Raw genomic sequence first — 25207 nt, 5'->3', positions numbered from 1 at the left:
CATAACTTTATGACAAGTAGCGATTTAAATGAATTGCCTCAATTTCCCTTATTGGGCCCCGCTCCTTTGGCCCCTCAGGGGTCAGAGTGACCATTTATGCAAATTCTGATCCTCTTCTGCCAAGGATGTTTCTGACCAAATTTGGTCAAAATCCAATAGGAACTTTTTTACTAGTAGCGATTTAAATGAATTGCCTAAATTTCCCCTATTGGGCCCCGCCCCTCCGGCTCATGGGTCATCTCATTCCACCTGTGCATATTTACCTGTTTTGTCACAACACTTTTCACTCTAATAACGTTACAAACCGGATTCACAATTGATACCATAGTACACGTTCATTTTAAAACCACACCCCAAAAAATACGAAATACTGAATCCACAAAATATTTTCCCAACGAATTTGTTTGCATTCATATATATATATACCGTAAAATTTAACCCCAACAAAAGTAAATGCTTTAATAGCCCACTGAAATTTAACAACTGTACAGTAGATTAATGAATTGGATAATCATAGGATATATTCAATGAGGTATTTGTTGTTTATTCCATCAGGTTCTTGTTGTTTATTCCATCAGGTAATTGTTTATTCAATCAGGTAATTGTTGTTTATTCAATCAGGTAATTGTTGTTTATTCAATCAGGTAATTGTTGTTTATTCAATCAGGTAATTGTTATTCAATCAGGTAATTGGTTTTTTAATCAGGTCATTGTTTATTCAATCAGGTAATTGTTATTCAATCAGGTAATTGGTTTTTTAATCAGGTCATTGTTTATTCAATCATGTCATTGTTTAATGACAAGAATTAATCTAATTGCTGATTACGATTTTTTTATATATATGATTAGTAACATTGATATAAATTATTGAAATCTCTCTAGCAACCAATGTTAGATTTGTCTGTCTCATCCCATCTGTTTTGTACCTTAACAAACATTCACCACAAAGTGACTACATAAGTCATTATAACAAATCCAACTGTCTTTCTGACGCATTGCCCACATGGGAGAAATGTGTGTTAAATCTAAGAATTTTGATACAATAATGTGTGACAAATATGTGTTCATGATGTAAGTATTCATCTCAGTCTCGGGCATATCTTCAGAAACATCTCATTCCTGAATTACCTCAAATAAGATATTGATATAACTCATGACCGAGATAAATCTATCCAAACTACAGTTAACAGATTTTTTTTATAGAATATGCATAATATTTTTCATTGTCCATATACTTCTTTTATCTCATGCAGACTTCCATTATATATACCTGGTATCATGGCCTATTTACCCTTGTAGATATATATTTTGTACATTGTGAAACTCTTGGTACACATGTATCATTAAATCCTGTTACATGAAGTGAATTAGAGTTAAATTTGATACAGCACTTAATCTAAATGTAGCATATGACTGCATCAGAGAATGTATCAATGTCATTCATAGGCCTATGAGACACTTAATACATACCTATTGAGATGTGTGATAAAGTACTTCAACACTTCAAAATTGACAGGATGCAGCTTTTTTAGGACTCCTCTCAGCGCCAGAAGTCTTCCTGTTGGCATTTCTAAAACAACAAGATGAACAGGCTTATAAAGACAGTAAAACCAGGTAACTGTCAAACAGAAATATCACCTTGGGTCTGTACAAATTACTACTATCGTGTTTATCGGTATATAAGCCTCTTACCACAATGGCCGTCCACAAATACACCCTTTTTTTAGTTTTACAGAATCTTTGATTTTGAAATAGTCACATAATCCTCCATTTTAAAACAGTAGCAGAATCTTCAATTTCAAAACAGTAACCAAAATGTTATTCACAAATTTAAAGCCCTTCCCCAACATCAGAACTAAAATTTTGCACTAGGGCTTATTTGAAAATCAATACAGCATCACCTACTTACAAAATTAAGAAGTACAGCTGTATTAGCTACTTCCAAACAAAAACATTCTAAAAATACATTGAGAAATTTTCCTAAGAAATGACCAAACCCCCGTATCTAAAATTAATGTGCAAGGATTAAATTTCCAGATGAAAATCTTCAAAATACATTCCATTTTGTGTCCACCTGTACATTTGATAGCTAGTATGTTCTCTTTTTTGTAACCGCTATATATGGACATTTTTTTCCCTTCCACTTTCATTTTTAAGTAAAAATAAGAGAAGTTTTGATACAAAGAATTGAGACAAATTGTCATAAATAAAGCTTTGTGACAAGCACTGCTGTTGTTCATGCAAAGCTGTATGGCCAACCTTTTCCCATCTCTTATTGCATATTGGTTGTCCAGATACTGTAACTTGGAGATATTGTTTATGAAACCATAAAGTAAAACAAAATCTGGTTTTTATATACTGTGAGAGCAGATAATCATCACAAAAGTAGTAAAAGTACAATGTATATCAGAAAACCTTCTGCAAACTCAATCTTAATTTAAATTTTTAAGAGAAAATATTCAACTTTTATTCATGAGGAAAATTCTTCTTCAGATGACTGCAAAATGAAAAGAGTTCACTCATGTACATTTTATAATCTAATTGTTCATTTCTGAAAAAAAGATTTATTGAGTTTCATTGACATACCAATCAAATTTTTCTGCATGGGTTAAGGCACTATTAAATATGTCACAGAACACATGTTTAGTGAAAAACACCACATTACTCTTAAAACAACTATGTATACAGTTCCTTAAAATTCTACATTACAATCAATATACCACAGAACATGGTATTCACAAAATACCATAGTTTGTTGTTGGGTGTATTGCCCCGTGAACAGCCATGGTCATTTTGAGGCCTGGCCTCCTTGTAGTAGTAGGTTGCTACCTCATAGAACAATATACAAGATGCCTGTCCCATGGCATTATGCCATCCAGAGCAATATATATAAGGGTAAAGTGTCTTGCCCAAAGACACAACCACATCAGCACAGATCGGTCCTTTTGTGTCTTATCCAATGATATCAAAACTGTTTCTTTCAGTGGATTTAATTTCTGAACAAACAACCCTATTCATGCATTAAGAGATGTTCCTTCCATTCTTTCAGAAGATACAGATGGATTGAAAGAGAGACATACAGATTTGAAATCATACAGTGTAACAAAATATCTGTCAAATATAATCGAGTACATTTTCAAATTTCCTTCTTATCCATTTTAAAACTTTCGGAAGATTGTGTCAATTTGTATTTACATTAGATAAAATTTTAGTGAGTTTAGTGTGTTTGTTTTAAATTGGCACATCAATAATTATTACCACCACAACCCTGTAAATGGACTTTATATTGATCACATATAAACCCACAGATAATTTTTAGTTTTCCTTATCAGAGAGAAGCTGGAAAAAAATCCGGAACAGATGTCTAAAGGTATATCCAGCAGAAACATACACAGAGAAGATATGAATCATGCTTGAAGATCTTATTTATATATCATAGGGATTTTATCCTCCAAAGACCATTGTTTTAATTACATTTTTGTACTTTGAACACTTTAAACCAAGAGAAAGATAACAGAGTGATAAGGGAAGTTATCATTCTCATTCATAAGTACAAACATCCCTGAATTCCATTTTTTTTTTTTTTTTTCAAATTTCTTAATTTTGAAACTCAAAGATTGTGACATCAGGTTTGCAAACCAGGAATAATTGCATTTTTGTGAATATTACTCAAGTCAAAGCACACTAGGAAATCCCGTATTGAGAGTCCCGAAGAACTATAGACAGGTTACAATGTTAATGAAGAGCACGGCACAATCTCAGGCTAATATGAACTCAAAGGGTGCAGAGAATCAAACAAGGAAGCCAGAGTTATCTCCCCTGGTCATTTCTCTTCCTCTGGCACATCACTGCATGTAGGACGAGTTTACTCTGGGAGTGTGACACCGAGCAAACTCACATGTACTACAGTGGAGTGCTAGAGATAGGACAGACTCCGGGGAGACATGGAAACAGTGAGTGGCGTATCAGGCCACAGTGAATGGTTACCTTCTTGCGGATCGTCCTCAAATTTCTCTGCCAAAGCCAAAATCACAACAGTTCAGCAACGAGACAAATCAACTCTTACATCAAGAAATAGTTTTCAGAATTAAGAGTATTTTTTTTATGATTACAAGGCAGTCACTTCATTGTTCAACCAGCTTAAAACATAATTATTACCTGATGGTGCAATCTCATGATAACGATGTCGGCATACAAAATTGATAGGGTCATTGGAATCATTTCAATACCTCCTTGTCACTGAATATCACTACCCATCCTCGAGGTTCCTCAATTAAACGTTTGATGAAGTTAAAAACAGTACTCATGTATGGTTCGAGATCTATTGAATGGGAATGAAAAATTGACTGGGTTCCTTCAAAACTAAATTAGCATGTCATTAAATGACTTGGAGAAGGTTTGGTAACTAGCAGCGCAAGGGAGATAACTTATCTAGAATTGTGTGACTACCATCCATCTGGAAAGTGTTGGAGGACTACATCAGCTTTTCATCCAATTTGAATGTCTACTTGTTCTATATGCTTCGATGCGCCATCAGATTTTGCCTAGAGTGCTTCATTTTCTTGTTTGTACATTTATCCTAATATTCAAAGTACAAACCTGCTGCTTCAAGGAGCTCATCGTGTAGGTATGAGGGAATCAACGGCTCTGTCTCATTGAAGAAATTTTTCAGCACAGTTGCTACAGCATTGACTTGAATCTCCAGGCTTTTTATATCTTGACTAGGATCTACAAAACAAAGTTCACCATACTTAAACTTGAGTACTATGTATGGTTTGGTTTATTTGTTTAACATCATATTAACAGCCAGGGTCATTTAAGGACATGCCAAGTTTGGAGGTGGAGGAAAGCCAAAAACCACTGACATGACATTTTAACCTGTCTAATCAGACAACCTGATAAAGAAATTAAATTAGCCACAATAAACATAAAATCGGAATTTGCATGTCTCATTTGAAAATTTGCATGCAGCTGACCCAGACTATGTTAGAGATCACGACTTACCTTCCTGAAGTTTGGAGTTGAGCAGATCTACATTTTGTTTATTGCCAGGTATACGGTATATTCCTTCTGTATGCATTCCTGTAACAGAAATCAAACTGGTTACCTGCCTTGGATGGTCAGCTAATTTTTTGCCTAAAATTTCTTATCCATTTCCCTATGTGACAAAACATAATGGTCATTTTTTAAAGTAATTTTTCATGCCAGATTTATAATTATGAACTGTTTTGGAATACCTAGACATCAGAGTAGGCAATTGCCTCTGGATTTTTTTTGCACTGCTAAAAACAGTACTTTTAATTGCATACCGGGTATCATTATCCAAAATTCAAAACAAGTAACGTTTTTTTAATAGGATGATGATTATTGAAATTTTATCAGGGTAATAATTAAGAGTTCATAAAAAAACATCAAATCATGAAAATGAGTTACATATCATAATTGATCAACATGTTTAAGTTCAGACTTAAGTTATGTGTGTTTAACAATAATTCCATAATCCATTGTGAGATATAGGCACACCATAGGGTCAGACTGTCATCCTTCAGAATAGAACGAATGGGTAGTTAAATTTAATAATGACAAGTATTATCACATTCATATATCCCCATATTTAAACAGTAAATTGATTTGCCAAACCCATATATACATTTGCCAATTTAAAAAAAAAAAAATTTCCCCCACAAACATGGAAAAACGACAGAAATTCCTGCAGTACTGGCAATCACAATAGTTTTGAACACATTCTGAAGAATGACAAATTCATTTTCACATTGTTATGACTGGAAATTATAATTAGATAAGGTCACCTGTCTGAGTTTTAAGTTAAAACACAGACATATCAAATCTCACCACCAACCTTGGAAATAGAACAAGAGGCCCAAAGGGCCTTAACGGTCACCTGAGATTTGAAATATTTCGGCCAACTAAATTGACCCTTTTTGGCCCCACCCATCAGTCCTAATGGGGTCAGTCTATGAAGAGTATTTGATTCTAACATATAGTAGATAAGAAGATTTTTGAAATTTCAGTCAATTTGACCCTTTTTGGCCCCGCCCACCAGCCCCTGGGGGTCAACTAGGGCCAACATGTACATAACATCAAACTGTAATCCCATGCTGATAATTTGAACCAAGTTAGAATGAATTCCAATACAAATCCAACAAATAATAGTCAAAAATGTGATTTCCCTATATAAACTATAGTAAAGTTTACCCCCTCCCCAGGGGCAAACATGAGACCCCAGGGTCATGAAATTCACACTTTTGGTAAAGCACCTGAAGAGCCTTCCATCTATGAAGAGTATTTGATTCTAACATATCTGAGAGTAGAGAAGAAGATTTTTGAAATTTCAGTCAATTTGACCCTTTTTGGCCCCGCCCACCAGCCCCTGGGGGTCAACCAGGGCCAATATGTACATAACATCAAACTGTAATCCCATGCTGATAATTTGAACCAAGTTAGAATGAATTCCAATACAAATCCAACAAATAATAGTCAAAAATGAGATTTCCCTATATAAACTATAGTAAAGTTTACCCCCTCCCCAGGGGCAAACGTGAGACCCCAGGGTCATGAAATTCACAATTTTGGTAAACTACCTTAAGACCCTTCCATCTATGAAGAGTATTTGATTCTACCATATCTGAGAGTAGAGAAGAAGATTTTTGAAATTTCAGTCAATTTGACCCTTTTTGGCCCCGCCCACCAGCCCCTGGGGGTCAACCAGGGCCAACATGTACATACCATCAAACTGTCATCCCATGCTGATAATTTGAACCAAGTTAGAATGAATTCCAATAGAAATCCAACAAATGATAGTCAAAAATGAGATTTCCCTATATCTATATAAACTATAGTAAAGTTTACCCCCTCCCCTGGGGCAAACGTGAGACCCCAGGGTCATGAAATTCACAATTTTGGTAAAGTACCTTAAGACCCTTCCATCTATGAAGAGTATTTGATTCTACCATATCTGAGAGTAGAGAAGAAGATTTTTGAAATTTCAGTCAATTTGACCCTTTTTGGCCCCGCCCACCAGCCCCTGGGGGTCAACCAGGGCCAACATGTACATACCATCAAACTGTCATCCCATGCTGATAATTTGAACCAAGTTAGAATGAATTCCAATAGAAATCCAACAAATGATAGTCAAAAATGTGATTTCCCTATATAAACTATAGTAAAGTTTACCCCCTCCCCAGGGGCAAACGTGAGACCCCAGGGTCATGACATTCACAATTTTAGTAAAGCACCTTAAGACCCTTCCATCTATGTAGATTATTTGATTCTACCATATCTGAGAGTAGAGAAGAAGATTTTTGAAATTTTAGTCAATTTGACCCTTTTTGGCCCCGCCCACCAGCCCCTGGGGGTCAATTAGGGCCAACATGTACATACCATCAAACTGTCATCCCATGCTGATAATTTGAACTAAGTTAGAATGAATTCCAATACAAATCCAACAAATAATAGTCAAAAATGTGATTTCCCTATATAAACTATAGTAAAGTTTACCCCCTCCCCAGGGGCAAACGTGAGACCCCAGGGTCATGCAATTCACAATTTTGGTAAAGCACCACAAGACCCTTTCATCTATAAAGAGTGTTTGACTCCACCATATCTGAGAGTAGAGAAGAAGATTTTTGAAGTTTTAGTCAATTTGACCCTTTTTGGCCCCACCCCTCAGGCCCCTGGGGGGTGGGGACCATATAATTCACAATTTTGGTTGACCTTCAGCCATAGAAACTTTCTGCCAAATTTCATTGAATTTTGTTAAGTGGTTTTGGAGAAGAAGTCGAAAATGTAAAAAGTTTACGGACGCACGACGGACGACGCACGACGCACGACGACGGACAAAAGGCGATTAGAATAGGTCACTTGAGACTTCGTCTCAGGTGACCTAATAATATATAGCACAGCAAACGAAACTCAAGGTCAGGAAGATGTTTGTATATATAACAACTCTTATACAAGGTACAAATTCAAGAGCGGTTGTAAATATAATCATGTGACCACACTTAAGTCACATGATGACATGTTATAAATAGGTATGATCATATGACCAATTTTTATTGTCAGTCACATGATGAATGTTATCAATATGATAATTTTACCAAAATGGAACAAGCCATGATATAATGATGAATTATCAAAATGGCCTGAACAATGAAAAATGCGTTGTGATGCACAGCTGTAAGAAAAGCCAACAGGGCCTGTGTCTTTGCTCACAGCAACACAAACAATTTTACATGCATTTAATATAAGCTGCATGTTTTGAACTCAATAAAAACTCAATTCTAGTATCATGTAGTACTTACGACCAATTTTCACTGGAAACAAGGTAAGTATGGAATAAGTTTTAAGTGTGGATGTGTAAATGATCCACCAACGGGAAATAATATTAGGAATGTGACCCTTCGAAACAATAATCAGATAGCTCCTGTAATGGGACATGGATATCATGTAATTGGCACAAAAGCAGAATCACTAACCAAAAGGCCCTTATTAGGGAAATATTTATGACATAACACCAGTATATAAGATAGGGGCCCCGGGGTCTGCAATAAGTAAAGAGGACATCACATTATAAAGAAGGGAGTTGGCTTGTTACAACTTACAGGAAAATGATTTTTTTTTCATTTCTACTGAACTGCTAACTTACTGCTTGATAAATATAGTATTCAGGCACCTAATCCTTACCCAAAATCTTTAATCTTATGTTATTCTTAATGAGTGAAAGTTCAAGGTAGACATGCTATAGGTGCACTTTATTAAAATGGAACTGCAGAGCTATAATTCTGGGTCATTTTGCTACCTATATAATTGGATGTGTACAATGTGTAAAAAATATTTCTCAGAAATAAAAAGATTATATCAATATATCCATTAAAGTTTCTGTTTGCATTTGTAAGACAATATTTCAAGATATAATTAGACTAACTAGGACGAAAACAAGTATTTACCAAAATGGTTCAACATTATGCAAAACTTTTGTGTATGTTTTGAAAACATTAACATGTATATCCTCAAAATGATGGAATGCCAACATAATATCTATGGATAGGAGAGATAATGCATTAGCAAGACTAGAATTGAGGTATGAAGTTGTGTTATGGCGAGTAATACCTTCTGCGTCTATATATTCCACACAGGTCTCCACAAATTGTGGGAGGGAGGGGTTGGCCGAGGACATAGGAAATTCCTGTAGTCTACAGCCACTTTCAGACATTCCTGTACCCCTGTTGTCTTTTTTCTTCTTCTTTTGCATCTTCTGTTGTTCCTTCTGCTTCCTCTCCTACAAGACAAAGGTCAGAGGTCAATCAAGCTGAATAAATATTATAATCTCAAATTTAACTTCAATTTGTGATCAAAACCAAATGAAATCATAAAATATTTTCAGAAGAATTCACTTAAGTTTTTCTGTTGCTTTGATAGCTTTATAAGCTACTAAATACAAATATTTTCTTTCAAATGTGCCTGCCCGGGTCCCTGAGACCAGACTATTTAATGCCAAAAAGTGCTTTTTCTACTGGTTCTTGCGCTATGTACCTCCTCTGACTCCACCAAACTATCCGCAGTTTTTGGCTTCTTTATGGTCGAGTATGGCATCACATGAACAGAGGCACTACACCCCATAATGCTAACAGATAAAGATCCTCATCGGTAGATACAGCACCAACGTTTCCAGAATAGTGTATTCTCCATAACAAGCATCATAAACATCGTCGTCTGACCACCAGTTAATACAGAAGATTTACTACTTGTCAAATTTAGTCAGTTAACACAAGGACTGGTATGGCATGTTACTGTTTAGTCAAAGTAGTGCCCTGATCCTGCCCTGGATGATTAAAATATTGAAAGATCTTAAACTTAGAGATGTGATTAACCAAATATTACTCCCGAATTTCTTGTGAGAATACAAAGGTAACCTTTAATAAGGGACTCAATCGACTTATACTAGACATTTAATTCTACAATGAGAAATTTGGCAAGGTTAGAGACTTCTCAACAAATACCAAATAAATTAATTGAGATTGAGTCAATATTTAAGCTTCTTATACGGAAATCCCTATTCTGCCCGAGTGTTATCAGTCTTTCACCTTCGTAGTGTTATGTAAATCTTTTGTTGACATGCTTCCCTCTGAAAACCTATGCCTAGTGTATACATGTATATACAGCCCTCCTGTTCAATCTATTCTATATCTGACAACCATACATAGAAATAAGTCTTTACTATCAATTTGACTGGAGAAATCTTAAAATGAAAATCATGTTACAAGATAACGCTTTTTCTAATGTCATATTTACTATATTTAGCAGTGAGCTAACTAATCAGAGATTTTTATTTATTGAGACAATATAAGCAATTAGCATTAACTAATGGTGATATATGATATACATCATAACATAAAGTCGAATTTAGAAATCAGGATCAAATTGTCTATATCATTATGGTTGATGGGACACTGCCAGAAATTCCTACAGTTCAGTAAACTGTGTCCTTGTTGCTGTCACTTGATGACAGTCTTACCAGTCATATTCAACCTAACAAACATCCATGGTCTCAGCTTTAGCATATTTACAGTTTGAAATCTTTTACAGCTTTTAATCTCATTTCATATTAGGTATTTTTTTCACAATTCCTTTAACATTATTTTGACAGCAACAAAATTCTTTCTGATATCTTGTAGAACATGTAAAGGTAAATCTTTGATATGTCCCAGAATCAACAAGAGATCCCAGAGGGATCTTGGCGCCCACCATTGAATGATCTTTATAGGTTCTATGTCAGATTGATCTTCTCTCTATTTTTCCCTTCCTTTTACTAATCTGTGCAAATTGAGATATCCCTCCAGTACTTTTCAAACAAGGGAATCCTAGCTATATAAGAAATTTGAGATTTAACGATAATGGCTGTTTGTTTGCCAGGTTGTTTTCAGGACAGACTGGTCCAAAAATGCAATACAAGGGACCAAGGGGAACCTACATATGAAATTTGAGAAAGATCCCTTCAGTACTTTGAGAAATAGAGATAACAAACTTAAATTGTCAAAATCCAAGATGGCGGTCTGTCTGCCATATTGTTTTCCAATTGATCTCAAAATGCAATAAGCATAATGAGGCACCAAGGGGAACCTCCATATGAAATTTGAGAAAGATCCCTTCAGTACTTTCTCAGAAATAGCGATAACAAACTTCAGTTGTCAAAATCCAAGATGGCTGCCTGTCGGCCATGTTGTTTTCAGATTGGTCTCAAAACGCAATATGCATAACTAGGCACCAAGGGAAACTTACATATGAAATTTGAGAAAGATCCCTTAAATACTTTCTCAGAAATAGTGATAACAAACTTCAATTGTCAAATCCAAGATGGCTGCCTGTCGGCCATGTTGTTTTCCGATTGGTCTCAAAACGCAATATGCATAAAGAGGCACCAAGGGGAACCTACATATGAAATTTGAGAAAGATCCCTTCAGTACTTTCTGAGAAATAGCGATAACAAACTTCAATTGTCAAAATCCAAGATGGCTGCCTGTCGGCCATGTTATTTTCAGATTGGTCTCAAAATGCAATATGCATAACCAGGCACCGAGGGGAACCTACATATGAAATTTGAGAAAGATCCCTTCAGTACTTTCTGAGAAATAGCGATAACAAACTTCAATTGTCAAAATCCAAGATGGCTGCCTGTCGGCCATTTTTTTCCCTGATTGGTCTCAAAACGCAATATGCATAACTAGGCACCAAGGGGCCCCTTCATATGAAATTTGAGAAAGATTCCTTCAGTACTTTCTCAGAAATAGCGATAACAAACTTCAATTGTCAAAATCCAAGATGGCTGCCTGTCGGCCATGTTATTTTCAGATTGGTCTCAAAATGCAATATGCATAACTAGGCACCAAGGGGAACCTTCATATGAAATTTGAGAAAGATCCCTTCAGTACTTTCTCAGAAATAGCGATAACAAACTTCAATTGTCAAAATCCAAGATGGCTGCCTGTCGGCCATGTTGTTATCCAATTGGTCTCAAAATGCAATATGCATAACTAGGCACCAAGGGGAACCTTCATATGAAATTTGAGAAAGATCCCTTCAGTACTTTCTGAGAAATAGCGATAACAAACTTCAATTGTCAAAATCCAAGATGGCTGCCTGTCGGCGATGTTGTTTTCCGATTGGTCTCAAAACGCAATATGCATAACTAGGCACCAAGGGGAACCTACATATGAAATTTGAGAAAGATCCCTTCAGTACTTTCTGAGAAATAGCGATAACAAACTTCAATTGTCAAAATCCAAGATGGCTGCCTGTCGGCCATGTTGTTATCCAATTGGTCTCAAAATGCAATATGCATAACTAGGCACCAAGGGGAACCTTCATATGAAATTTGAGAAAGATCCCTTCAGTACTTTCTGAGAAATAGCGATAACAAACTTCAATTGTCAAAATCCAAGATGGCTGCCTGTCGGCGATGTTGTTTTCCGATTGGTCTCAAAACGCAATATGCATAACTAGGCACCAAGGGGAACCTACATATGAAATTTGAGAAAGATCCCTTCAGTACTTTCTGAGAAATAGCGATAACAAACTTCAATTGTCAAAATCCAAGATGGCTGCCTGTCGGCCATGTTGTTTTCCGATTGGTCTCAAAACGCAATATGCATAACTAGGCACCAAGGGGAACCTTCAAATACAGGTAATAAATCTTAAGTCCCAGAATCAATAAATACAGGTAATAAATCCTAACCCAACGTTAACACCTGGGCATCAATGATTATATGTGGGTTTATGTGGAAAGCTTTGTAAACATTAGATAAGTACATCATGGTTTATATAAACAACTTGATGACTTTTCAGGTCCCTGGCCAATTCTGTCATTGACTATTAAATTGTATACAAGAACCACCAACACTATACCATCATTTTGACTCATTTCCCTTGCATCAGTAAGTTCAGTAATCAAATTAATTAAAAGAAACCATAAATCAGTAAATCAATTACTCGTTCCATTTTGACCGTTGATGATGTCAATAACACAATCACAGTAACACAACCCTATTGATTAAGAAGCCTTTCATTCTTACAACTCTCAATTTCTGTGACCATGTAAATCTTTGAGTCATATATATTCTCACAACACAAAATACTGTTATGATAATACAAATATAAATAGTATATCCATCAGTCGTAAATTGGAATTTTCACATCACTGACAAATTCTTTGACCATATATTTCAAAGACAAGCATGTATATTCTCAACACTAACAGAAACTGTTACGATATATACAGCTTTATACATAAATCCATCAGTTGCACATTTCCAAATCACTGACGAATTCTGTTGCCATATACACCCGACTGCCATGCATTCTCATAACAAACTATTTATAGATATACACATGAAAGTCATGTACACACTGTAAATGATGATTGCTGTGACAATATAGGAAGTGATCATTTAAATCCATATCGACATTTTCCTTTGATATATAATTTAAAGACTTTTATAAATATCCCTGTTTCTGGTGTGTCAGTAGTTTTATCCTCTTAAGTCAGTCCGGAGGCCATAGTGTTTAGGGTATTTCCATACAGAAGTGTATACAGAACACACAAGCTAGCAGACGACAGGTAATCACAAAGGTGTTAACATGATCGGCCTTCTATAATGCCCATACAAGCTGCCCATTGAGTGTGATCGGTATACGTATAAGTAGGTCAAATCTGGTTGTCATGGGCTACTAGTAAACAAATCTTGTTCCGTGTTCTTTATATGTAGTGGATGTTAGTTTGTTACTGATGAATATTCAAAAGCTCAACAGATAATCCTTTAATTTATTCACAAGTTTAAAGGTAAACTTATGTCTTTGCAAGCTAAAACATAAATCCCTTGAATTTATCAATTTAGAGCCAATAGATGAGATCTAAAATCTATTATTCATTTAAATGCCAAAGTGTAGGCAAACTGGTTATGGCCTTTAGGAAGACTTAGTCTCTGCATCAAAGATAACAGGATTATTGATCAATTATAGCACACTGCATGGACAACATGTACCAGGGCCACAATACACCGTAAAGAAGGAATAGCCATGCTACTTAGACAGGTAAACAATTGTCATCATTTATATTGTACTCAGTAATCTTATAATCCTTTATAAAGGATCAAGCAAAATAGACAAGAGGTCTAACAGGCCTGCTTTACCCATGTAGATATTCTAATGTGACAACATTTGATATAATAATTTTACAAGGGTCCGGTTTTAAAATAAATTTTGGCCCCTCGGGGGTCAGAGTCACCATTTATGCAAAATCTGTTCCCCTTCCCCAAGGGATGTGTCTGACCAAATTGGGTTCAAATCCATTCATAACTTTATGACTAGTAGCGATTTAAAGGAATTACCTCTATTTCCCCTATTGGGCCCCGTCCCTTTGGCCCCTTTGGGGTCAGAGCCACCATTTATGCAAAATCTGTTCCCCTTCCCCCAAGGATGTTTCTGACCAAATTGGGTTCAAATCCATTCATAACTTTATGACTAGTAGCGATTTAAAGGAATTACCTCTATTTCCCCTATTGGGCCCCGCCCCTTTGGCCCCTCGGGGGTCAGAGTCACCATTTATGCAAAATCTGTTCCCCTTCCCCCAAGGATGTGTCTGACCAAATTGGGTTCAAATCCATTCATAACTTTATGACAAGTAGCGATTTAAAGGAATTAACTCTACTTCCCCTATTGGGCCCCGTCCCTTTGGGGTCAGAGCCACCATTTATGCAAAATCTGTTCCCCTTCCCCCAAGGATGTTTCTGACTAAATTGGGTTCAAATCCATTCATAACTTTATGACTAGTAGCGATTTAAAGGAATTTCCTCTATTTCCCCTATTGGGCCCCACCCCTTTGGCCCCTCGGGGGTCAGAGTCACCATTTATGCAAAATCTGTTCCCCTTCCCCCAGGGATGTGTCTGACCAAATTGGGTTCAAATCCATTCATAACTTTATGACTAGTAGCGATTTAAAGGAATTACCTCTATTTCCCCTATTGGGCCCCGTCCCTTTGGCCCCTTTGGGGTCAGAGCCACCATTTATGCAAAATCTGTTCCCCTTCCCCCAAGGATGTTTCTGACCAAATTGGGTTCAAATCCATTCATAACTTTATGACTAGTAGCGATTTAAAGGAATTACCTCTATTTCCCCTATTGGGCCCCGCCCCTTTGGCCCCTCGGGGGTCAGAGTCACCATTTATGCAAAATCTGTTCCCCTTCCCCCAAGGATGTGTCTGACCAAATTGGGTTCAAATCCATTCATAACTTTATGACAAGTAGCGATTTAAAGGAATTAACTCTATTTCCCCTATTGGGCCCCGTCCCTTTGGGGTCAGAGCCACCATTTATGCAAAATCTGTTCCCCTTCCCCCAAGGATGTTTCTGACTAAATTGGGTTCAAATCCATTCATAACTTTATGACTAGTAGCGATTTAAAGGAATTTCCTCTATTTCCCCTATTGGGCCCCGCCCCTTTGGCCCCTCGGGGGTCAGAGCCACCATTTATGCAAAATCTGTTCCCCTTCCCCCAAGGATGTTTCTGACTAAATTGGGTTCAAATCCATTCATAACTTTATGACTAGTAGCGATTTAAAGGAATTACCTCTATTTCCCCTATTGGGCCCCGCCCCTTTGGCCCCTCGGGGGTCAGAATCACCATTTGTGCAAAATCTGTTCCCCTTCCCCCAAAGATATCTCTGACCAAATTGGGTTGAAATCCATTCATAACTTTATGACAAGTAGCGATTTAAAGGAATTACCTTAATTCACCCTATTGGGCCCCGCCCCTTTGGTCCCTTTGGGGTCAGAGCCACCATTTATGCAAAATCTTTTCCCCTTCCCCCAAGGATGTTTCTGACCAAATTGGGTTCAAATCTATTAATAACTTTATGACTAGTAGCGATTTAAAGGAATTACCTCTATTACCCCTATTGGGCCCCGCCCCTTTGGCCCCTCGGGGGTCAGAGCCACCATTTATGCAAAATCTCTTTCCCTTCCCCCAAGGATGTTTCTGACCAAATTGGGTTGAAATCCATTCATAACTTTATGACAAGTAGCCATTTAAAGGAATTACCTTAATTTCCCTCATTGGGCCCCGCCCCTTTGGCCCCTCGGGGGTCAGAGCCACCATTTATGCAAAATCTTTTCCCCTTCCCCCAAGGATGTTTCTGACCAAATTGGGTTCAAATCCATTCATAACTTTATGACTAGTAGAGATTTAGAGGAATTACCTCTATTTCCCATATTTGGCCCCGCCCCTTTGGCCCCTCGGGGTCAGAATCACCATTTATGCAAAATCTGTTTCCCTTCCCCCAAGGATGTTTCTGACCAAATTGGGTTCAAATCCATTCATAACTTTATGACTAGTAGTGATTTAAAGGAATTACCTCTATTTCCCCTATTGGACCCCGCCCCTTTGGCCCCTTGGGGGTCAGAGCCACCATTTATGCAAAATCTCTTCCTCTTCCCCCAAGGATGTTTCTGACCAAATTGGGTTCAAATCCATTCATAACTTGATGACTAGTAGAGATTTAGAGGAATTACCTCTATTTCCCATATTTGGCCCCGCCCCTTTGGCCCCTCAGGGGTCAGAATCGCCATTTATGCAAAATCTGTTCCCCTTCCCCCAAGGATGTTTCTGACCAAATTGGGTTGAAATCCATTCATAACTTGATGACAAGTAGCGATTTAAAGGAATGTAGTCCCCTTTACTGAATTCCGAAGGCTTCTCTAAAGGCAATTTCTTCAAAATCCCTTATATCCTTACAGGAGGAGAAGGGTTTTCAGCATTTATCTCTGATTTTCACATTGATACAAAATAGAATCTCTTCACTCAAGGATACTCACAACCAAATTTAGTCAGAATCCACACTGTGCAAGTAACGTTTTGAGGACAAAATTGACGGGTTGATGATAGGATGCTTTACCATGACATTTAAGGTCACATATCTTTGGAAGAGATGAGCTAAAACTATTAGTTAGTTACATATCTAGACTAATAGGTATGTGACATATGATACATACAGACTTTGGAGTCCTCAAATTCAAGGACTTTTCTAAGATTTTGCAAGGTCACTGATCAATACTTGGTCAAATGTTAACAGTTTTGTAAAGTTTTATAGTCTGTCACAATAACCATGTTGTAATCATACAATTATAAATACATTAAATAGGTTGCACATAACATTTCCAACAAATACTAGAACACTGACACTCTGAATTTTTTTTTGTGTGAAAGTTTTAGAAAAATGTTTCAGTTAATCCAACACCAAAGACATGAATTTAAGAACTTTCAAGGCATTTATGCCAAATTCCAAGATTTTCAAAGTATGACACTGAATTTAAAAGACTTTTCCAGGCAAGTGCTGAAATTTCAAGTCCTGTCAATATGTAATACTCATAGAAAACAAGTGCAACCAATGATTGCAAAGCTCACCAGCAGCAATCACACTATGCGATTATTCTTGTAGGTATGTATAAGCATGTCATTTTAAAATCGTACATCACACCATATCACTCCTAGACCTCTGATGGATGTATAAACCAAATTAGAAGGGTGTGGACTTACAAATGCAAGCTCCCCAAAATCTTTAAGATGGGTTTTGGTGCCAAAAAAGTTAAGTCCACAAAATGGTAAAATGCCAAAAAATCACAATTTTTTTCTGCATGATTTTTCCATAACATCACTCCTTGACCTCTAATGAATATATAAACTAAATTAGAAGGTTATGAGGTGTATCCCTTTGGATTTACAAGGTTTCCAAAAACTTTAAAGTGGGGTGAGATGCCGACCCTGACTCACTCGTAACCGATGAGCTAATAAACAGCAGGGGTACAGCTTGAGCTCAAAGTTACTCATAACCAATGAGCTAATATAGCTCATGGTTACTCATAACCAATGAGCTAATAAACAGCCAGGGTACATCATTAGCTCACGGTTAATCATAACTGGTGAGTTAATTAACAAAGACCGGACTCTGACTTTAACCAGGGATCTCTAAACTCTCGAAAGACATTTTAACCATTTGAGCTGCTTGGCCAGCGATGTTCATCCCAGTCCAGTTCCACTACATTACTCCATCCTTCAACAAAGTCCACAGCATCAAAGACACACACAAGACCCTATACCACCTTCTGCGGGTATTTAGTTAGGCACCAAATGTATCAAGAGAAAAAGTGCAATCACCACACTGGGACTCAAAACGCGGAACTACGAAATCCAGATGCTCTAACCGTTTGACCTACTTATAGACTTTATATGAAAATGGGTCAAGGTAATTTTTAAAACTTTCTATAATACCATTTTTCCCAGGAAAGACTTCCCAGATATCGTGAATACTAGTTCTTTCGCTAATCTGAGGTGTTTTTTTTTATTGTTTTAACAATGTTAACCTCTGTGCACTTGGATATGATTCAAAGTTATTTAAACCTACAGTTCTACTCGGCTTTACTGACAGGGGACTAATAAACCTGTTTTCCAACCATGTATTGTTTTCTTATTTTTAAGATAGGAGTGTAGAGCTAATGCTGTCAAGTCTGTAGATACTAGGTTTTTGGACCACCTCATCTAGATACCCACAGGTATGCAGGGTAATTGATGAGGAATGTTACAACATATCTCATAGGAATCATTCCCAACAGGCGATGGGTCTGCAGGCTCATATGTATAAATCAACTGGTTTTGCCCTCTTATTCTAATTGGGCTTTTTCAGGACACACATGCTACACAAGTTTCTAACCTTTAAGTATTTTAATCTGAGAAAAGGGGAGTAACTCTTAACTGCTTAATCGTTGCTTATGATTAAACTTATACCGTATCAATTATATGTTAAACATATTTATATTTCCAGTATATGAGAGAACTGGTGTTATTATTAGTAAGTCTAACTGTTCTTCTTTTAAACAATTAATTACTGTTCAAACCAGTTGGTCATGTGTTGAAAAATGTGTTGAGAAATGTTGACTTATGTTGCTAAACGGAAAAGGTATACTTGTTTGGATTGTGGTACCAGATACTTATCAACGTAATTCCACCATCTTTATGTAGCATTTCCATGGGTATCCATGCACAAAATAGCGTACTTAGATAACATTTTAAATTCCATCAAAGTGACTTTGCAGTGTTGAAAAAATATTTCCAAATCCCTTCTCAATACCTTTGTATTACTACTGAAATGTATTCTTTTTTGTCAAGCTTAATTAAGCTGTCAAGACAACATGTGACATTTAGAATACAATGGTATTTTTAATGACATACAACACCTTGTAACAGTTGCTTGCATAAGTTTACCTATCTACCAATTATCTACCTATTTTCTATTAATTGTAACAGTGACCTTGACCTTTGACCTTTGAACATCGAACCTGAAAGCAATCCCAAGCATGCACTTCCTGTTAGAAAGCCATGCATCAAGTTTGCATTTGATTGGCCCAAGGGATCTCAAGTTATCTCAAGCAAACCTATTTTCTAACAATGACCTTTGACCTTTGAACCTGAAAAGCAATCTAAGCAAGCACTTTTGGTAAGGAAGCAGTGCATGAAGCTTGAGCCTGATTGGCTTAGGAAAGCTAGATTTATCACATGGAAACATTTTTTTTATTTATAGTAACAGTGACCTTGACCTTTATTTATAGTAACAGTGACCTGGACCTTTGAACAATTGTGAGGACACCGACGCCGCCTACACCACTAAAAATAATATATATATTTTATGTGTAATATAGTATTGGCTAATGGTGCATAGTGTCAATGTACAGGTGTGAGAGGATTGTGTATACAGTGTATGCTTGGGGAAATTTGCGTGTGTTCGGATTAATCAGCTGTATATAAATAAATAAATGTTTTAATTTGTAATCAGCTGTAACTTATTATTTCATAATTGCAAGCAATAACATTCGGTTACGTTAACAATTTTTGTTAACATATTTCAAAAATGTTACATGTTGAGGATTTGTAAATAGTCAATATCTGAATCAATCATTTATAAACTATTCAAAACAGTTTCTGTAAAGTGTCTAGGAATTTATAGATGGCAGTGTATATCCTTAGCAGTAGACAATGGGATAATCGTGTTATTGCGATAACAAAATTGTCTCAATTTGTAATACTTTTGTATTTAATATCATGTTACCATTGGTATGGTTCAGTTTGTGAAAAATGGCTATAACACAGTAACATCAAGTTTCATTGAAATCCCTTCAGGACTACTCCAGTAAAATATCTAATCAACAGGAGGATGAACTCCAGGTTTGTCAAACAGGAACCACAAACACTATTACAGAATAGATTTTATTACAAGAGGCCCAGAGGGCCTGAATCGCTCACCTGGTTTCATGAGATATGAAACAAGAATGATGCTTAAGTATATTTGTCGCTGGTATTGCTATGTCAATATATATCATAAGCATTTTATATGGGTACATGTACATTGGTTTTATTTTAATACTAAAAATACCAAAAGGTGCATTAATCCATGAAATGAAATTGACTTTTGGCGCGACCCCATAGGGTTGCTACCACACAAATGTGAGTGATATCCGTCGATCCATTGCTTAGTTTCAGAGAAGATCTTGTTTAGACCAATTGACCCCTTTTGACCCTGCCCTCTGCCCCCTGGGGGGGTCAGCTCCTTCCTTTATACAATTTTGAATCCCTACCCCAATAGGATGCTAATAGTCAAATATGAGCTGTTACAGAGAAGTTGTTCATATCAATTTAGCAAAATTGACCCCTTTTGGCCCAGCCCCTCAGCCTCCAAGGGGTCGGCCCCATCATTTATACAATTTTGCATCCTTAACCCAAGGGAATGCTACCAGTCACATATTAAAGATATTCATTGCTTAGTTTCAGAGAAAAAGTTGTTTATATCAATTCTGCCAAAATAACCCCTTTTGGCCCCGCCTCTTAGGTCCCCTGGGATCAGCCCTGTCATTTGTACAATTTTGAATCCCCACCCCAAAGCGATTCTCACAGTCAAAATTGAGCAATATATATTGCTTAGTTTCAGAGGAGAAGTTGTTCATATCAATTTAGCCAAATTGACCCCTCTTGGCCCCGCCCCTCAGGCCCCCAGGGGTCAGCCACACCATTTGTACAATTTTGAATCCCCATCCCATATTGTTGCTACCAGGAAAATATGAGCAATATCCTTTGCTCAGTTTCAGAGAAGAAGTTGTTTAAATCAATATAGCCCAATTGAACACATTTGGCCCGCCCCTCAGGCCCCTAAGGGGTCAGTCCCATCATTTGTACAATTTTGAATCCCCACCCCAAAGTGATGCTACCAGGCAAATATGAGTGATATCCATTGCTCGGTTCCAGAGAAGAAGTGGTTAATATCAATATAGCTATATTGACCCATTTTGGCCCCACCCCTCAGGCCCCTAGAGGGTCAGCACCACCATTTGTACAATTTTGAATCCCCACCTCATAGTGATGCTTCCAGGCAAATAGGAGCAATATCCTTTGCTCGGTTTCAGAGAAGAAGTTGTTTATATCAATATAGCCCAATTGAACACTTTTGGCCCCGCCCTTCAGGCCCCTGGGGGTCAGCCCCATCATTTGTACAATTTTGAATCCCAACCCCAAAGTAATGCTACAAGGCAAATATGAGCAATATCCATTGCTCGGTTTCAGAGAAGAAGTCGGTATTATCAATATAGCTATATTGACCCTTTTTTGGCCCGGCCCCCTCAGGCCCCTAGGGGGTCAGTCCCATCATTTGTACAATTTTGAATCCCCACCCCAAAGTGATGCTACCAGGCAAATATGAGTGATATCCATTGCTCGGTTCCAGAGAAGAAGTCGTTAATATCAATATAGCTATATTGATCCATTTTGGCCCCGCCCCTCAGGCCCCTAGGGGGTCAGCACCACCATTTGTACAATTTTGAATCCCCACCTCATAGTGATGCTTCCAGGCAAATAGGAGCAATATCCTTTGCTCGGTTTCAGAGAAGAAGTTGTTTATATCATATAGCCAAATTGACCCCTTTTGGCCCCGCCCTTCAGGCCCCTGGGGGGTCAGCCCCATCATTTGTACAATTTTGAGTCCCCTACCCATAGGGATGCTTCTGACCAAATTTGGTCAAATTCTGATCAGTGGTTATGAAGAAGAAGTCAATTGTTGACGGACGGACGGACGGACGACAGACGACGGACGACGGACGCCACGGTATGGCATAAGCTCACCTTGGTCCTTCGGACCAGGTGAGCTAAAAATGGTACCATTCAACAAGACACATTTTCTCTCAGGCCCGCCATGAATATAATTTCTTAATTCCAAAGGATGTTTAACTGGAATAGCCCTTAGAAGAGTTTAATTTCAAAATAGATTTTCAAAATGGTTGCTAATCATGAGGTGGCCATCTTGGATATCTGACATTTGGTCAGGACTATGTACTGAATTTTCCTATATATATGAAGCTTAATTGAAATTTCTTCAATAGTTTAACAAGACGGACACCACAAGACTCTGACAGGACAAAATTAGAGGCCATAGGTTACTTGAGGTGACTCAATAAAATCATCATTTGATAAGGGAGATGACTCTGTATATATGACTCACCTCCTCCTTTTTCCGTCGTTTTTCATCTTCCTTTATTTTTTGTTGTTCCTTGCGTTGTTTTTTGGATGTCTTCATCTTGGAGGCCCAGCTACCACTATCATTGAGGTCAAGGTCAGCACTATCCATACTAGTGGCCATCAAGCCTCCAAACTGAAGAAAGGTTAGATTCCGATTATTATGTGTGTCTAAAATGCTTTGTAATCCAAGATTTTGACAAGAGGCAATTTTAATATCACCTTGTCATTCAAATTCTATTCCGACATCCTTCACAAATATTAAATTTTGTGCGATCAGACCATGTTAACATTCTGCAGTAAATATAAATATTCACTGGGCGTTTATTTTTACTCTCTATTAATTGACCATGAACATAGCAAAATCAAATCTCCCACTAATATTGCCAGATAGACAGTTTCTTACAATTCTGCCGAAGTATATTAGCAAGAACCCACTGCTGTCTAATAGCCTGATCAAATAAAGTCTCTTCTCAAAATCTAAACTTAGTTAGATTTTTGCTGAGAAGTGTTGGCTTCGCTGCCCTTATAAACCATCCCATTTTTTTTTTTTACAAAACTAACAATTGATTCATAATATCAAACCATCCCAATTTTTTTACAAAACTAACAAATGATTCATAATATAAGTTATCTCCCTTTGACTCAACCATGGCAGGGATTAGGGTTTCAAATACCAGTGGAAAGAAAAAATGTTTATATTATGAGATCAAGATGCAATCAACAGCAATGAACATTGGTGTTATGCTTAATATCAGTCATATTGAAATATACAATGACCCATCTCTGGTCTACTTACCCGTGGTAAAGTGGCAAATTCTCTCTCTCCATACCCTAGGTCCCTGTAATGACCTACAATGAAATTTGTCTGTCTTTAGTAAGAGAAACAAAAAGATAAGCTCAATGTGTCAATTTCACTCTATACACAAAATAAATATTCACCATTTTTTGACAATGTCCTAGCTGTGACAAACACAACCAATTTATTCATTTATATATTTGGATCCATACTTCAAAACACCAAAGTTTGTTACAGCTACTATAGTAACTGTTTTTAGTTGGCATTCATCTCAAACATGAACACCAACCAGGAAAATGCAAATTCAACAAAACTGCAATATTTTAAAGGTGAGCTAGATTTTGAAAATTTGATTATCATTTTTCAATGTTTTTAAATTATTTTGAATGTTGTTTATTACTTATGTACCGCAGTTGTTTACCAATTATTAAGGTTGTTTATCTTGTCACTGCTGTTCATATCATTTATCGATGTTGTTGATTATTTTTGATATCAAGGTAGTTAATCATTTACCAAAATTTTCTAACGTATGAAAGTTATTTATTAAAGTTGTTTATAATAATTAACCAAGTTCATTTGATCTGAATCATGGATAATAAGCATTTACAAAGACTGATATCCACGGTTCTCATCATTTTCTGAGCCTGTTTGATAAAGTGGTTACATACTAGGAGGTGATCCAGCCAGGTTGTCGCTGTCTGACAGCTGCGGACTGAAGGCTTGTCCACTACTCTCACTGCCCCCTGGTGGCCGACGCTTTTTAATTTTTAGTGGTTTCTTCTCCTTGCGGACTAACTGTAGCTCATCTCCTGTCCCCTCGCTTCCATCGGATGGTGAATTACTTGGCTCTACAGAGACAAAAACAAGCAGGCTACATTACACAAACAGACAATATCACATATGTTTTTGATAGTAAAGTGCTTTAATGTACACACACCAGATTCTACAGAAGTGCATGTATGAATGATGTTTACCAAAAATATTAAATTAAGATAATCTAAATTTCTTTATACTTCTTGTGAGTAAATAATTGTCTTGAATTCTTACACAAGAAGGTCCATTCAATAAGGTATTCCATTTGTGTAGTGGATATCACACATGCTTTTTAACTAAGTTTTAATCACCATCTGGACAAGAAAAAAGTATGGGGGTCCCCTGCCCAACCGCACAGGATTTCACAGGGTATCCCGTTTCTTCCCACAGTAAGACTCCCTACATGAATTCAGAATGTTGCAAAATAAATAAAAGTAATTTCATAAATACTTTGAATTATTCTCAGGTTATAAAGGCCTCTAGTGATCGGGTTGGACGTTGGTATCACACTTTCTTTTCACCTAGGCGTCAGGGGTTTGATTCCCTGATCGGATGTGACAAGGTGTGGGGTCACCTGCCTGACTATGTGGGTTTTCCATTGATACTCTAGTTTCCTCCCAAAAGTAAGACCCCTTGCATGCTTCATTCCGGGGCAGCAAGCATGATTACCACAATTTCTTGTGAATTGCCCCCTGAGCTATATGATTCAAAACATTAAAACATGCCTTCTGCAGGCTATCTGATGAAGCGGGCTATCTGACAAAATGTTTAAAATGTTTTAAAAACACTCATAAAAACTGCAGGCTTTATGATACTTGTAACATCCAAGTTAACTTTTTAGGCTTCCCTGGTGTACTATCAGGTGCTGACATTAATTTGCTGTTTACATCCGAAAATATGAATTGCTCATTTAGCTGTACTTGAACATCTCATGACAAGTAAAAACAACTCATAAGTAGATCTAGAAATACGTTTAT

General features: G+C 37.1%; 1 protein-coding gene across 3 annotated transcripts in view; it reads right to left on the bottom strand.

The window, feature by feature from the left end:
* The window catches only part of LOC117336257 (rho GTPase-activating protein 5-like), a 91668-nt gene that overhangs the window by 13507 nt on the left and 52954 nt on the right, over positions 1–25207 (bottom strand). For all 3 annotated transcript variants that reach the window (XM_033896730.1, XM_033896731.1, XM_033896732.1), the window contains exons 20-28: positions 24086–24265; positions 23418–23470; positions 22605–22754; positions 9130–9298; positions 8322–8333; positions 5005–5082; positions 4600–4728; positions 3988–4014; positions 1471–1570 (exon numbers count right to left, since the gene is read on the bottom strand). In XM_033896730.1, the coding sequence (XP_033752621.1) occupies positions 1471–1570; positions 3988–4014; positions 4600–4728; positions 5005–5082; positions 8322–8333; positions 9130–9298; positions 22605–22754; positions 23418–23470; positions 24086–24265 (898 nt within the window). The remainder of the gene's footprint in view (positions 1–1470; positions 1571–3987; positions 4015–4599; positions 4729–5004; positions 5083–8321; positions 8334–9129; positions 9299–22604; positions 22755–23417; positions 23471–24085; positions 24266–25207) is intronic.

This window comes from Pecten maximus, chromosome 10, assembly GCF_902652985.1.
Source record: "Pecten maximus chromosome 10, xPecMax1.1, whole genome shotgun sequence".
NCBI lineage: Eukaryota > Metazoa > Mollusca > Bivalvia > Pectinida > Pectinidae > Pecten > Pecten maximus.
The sequence above is the reverse complement of the archived record's forward strand: the minus strand, read 5'-3'. Positions and strand labels throughout refer to the sequence as shown.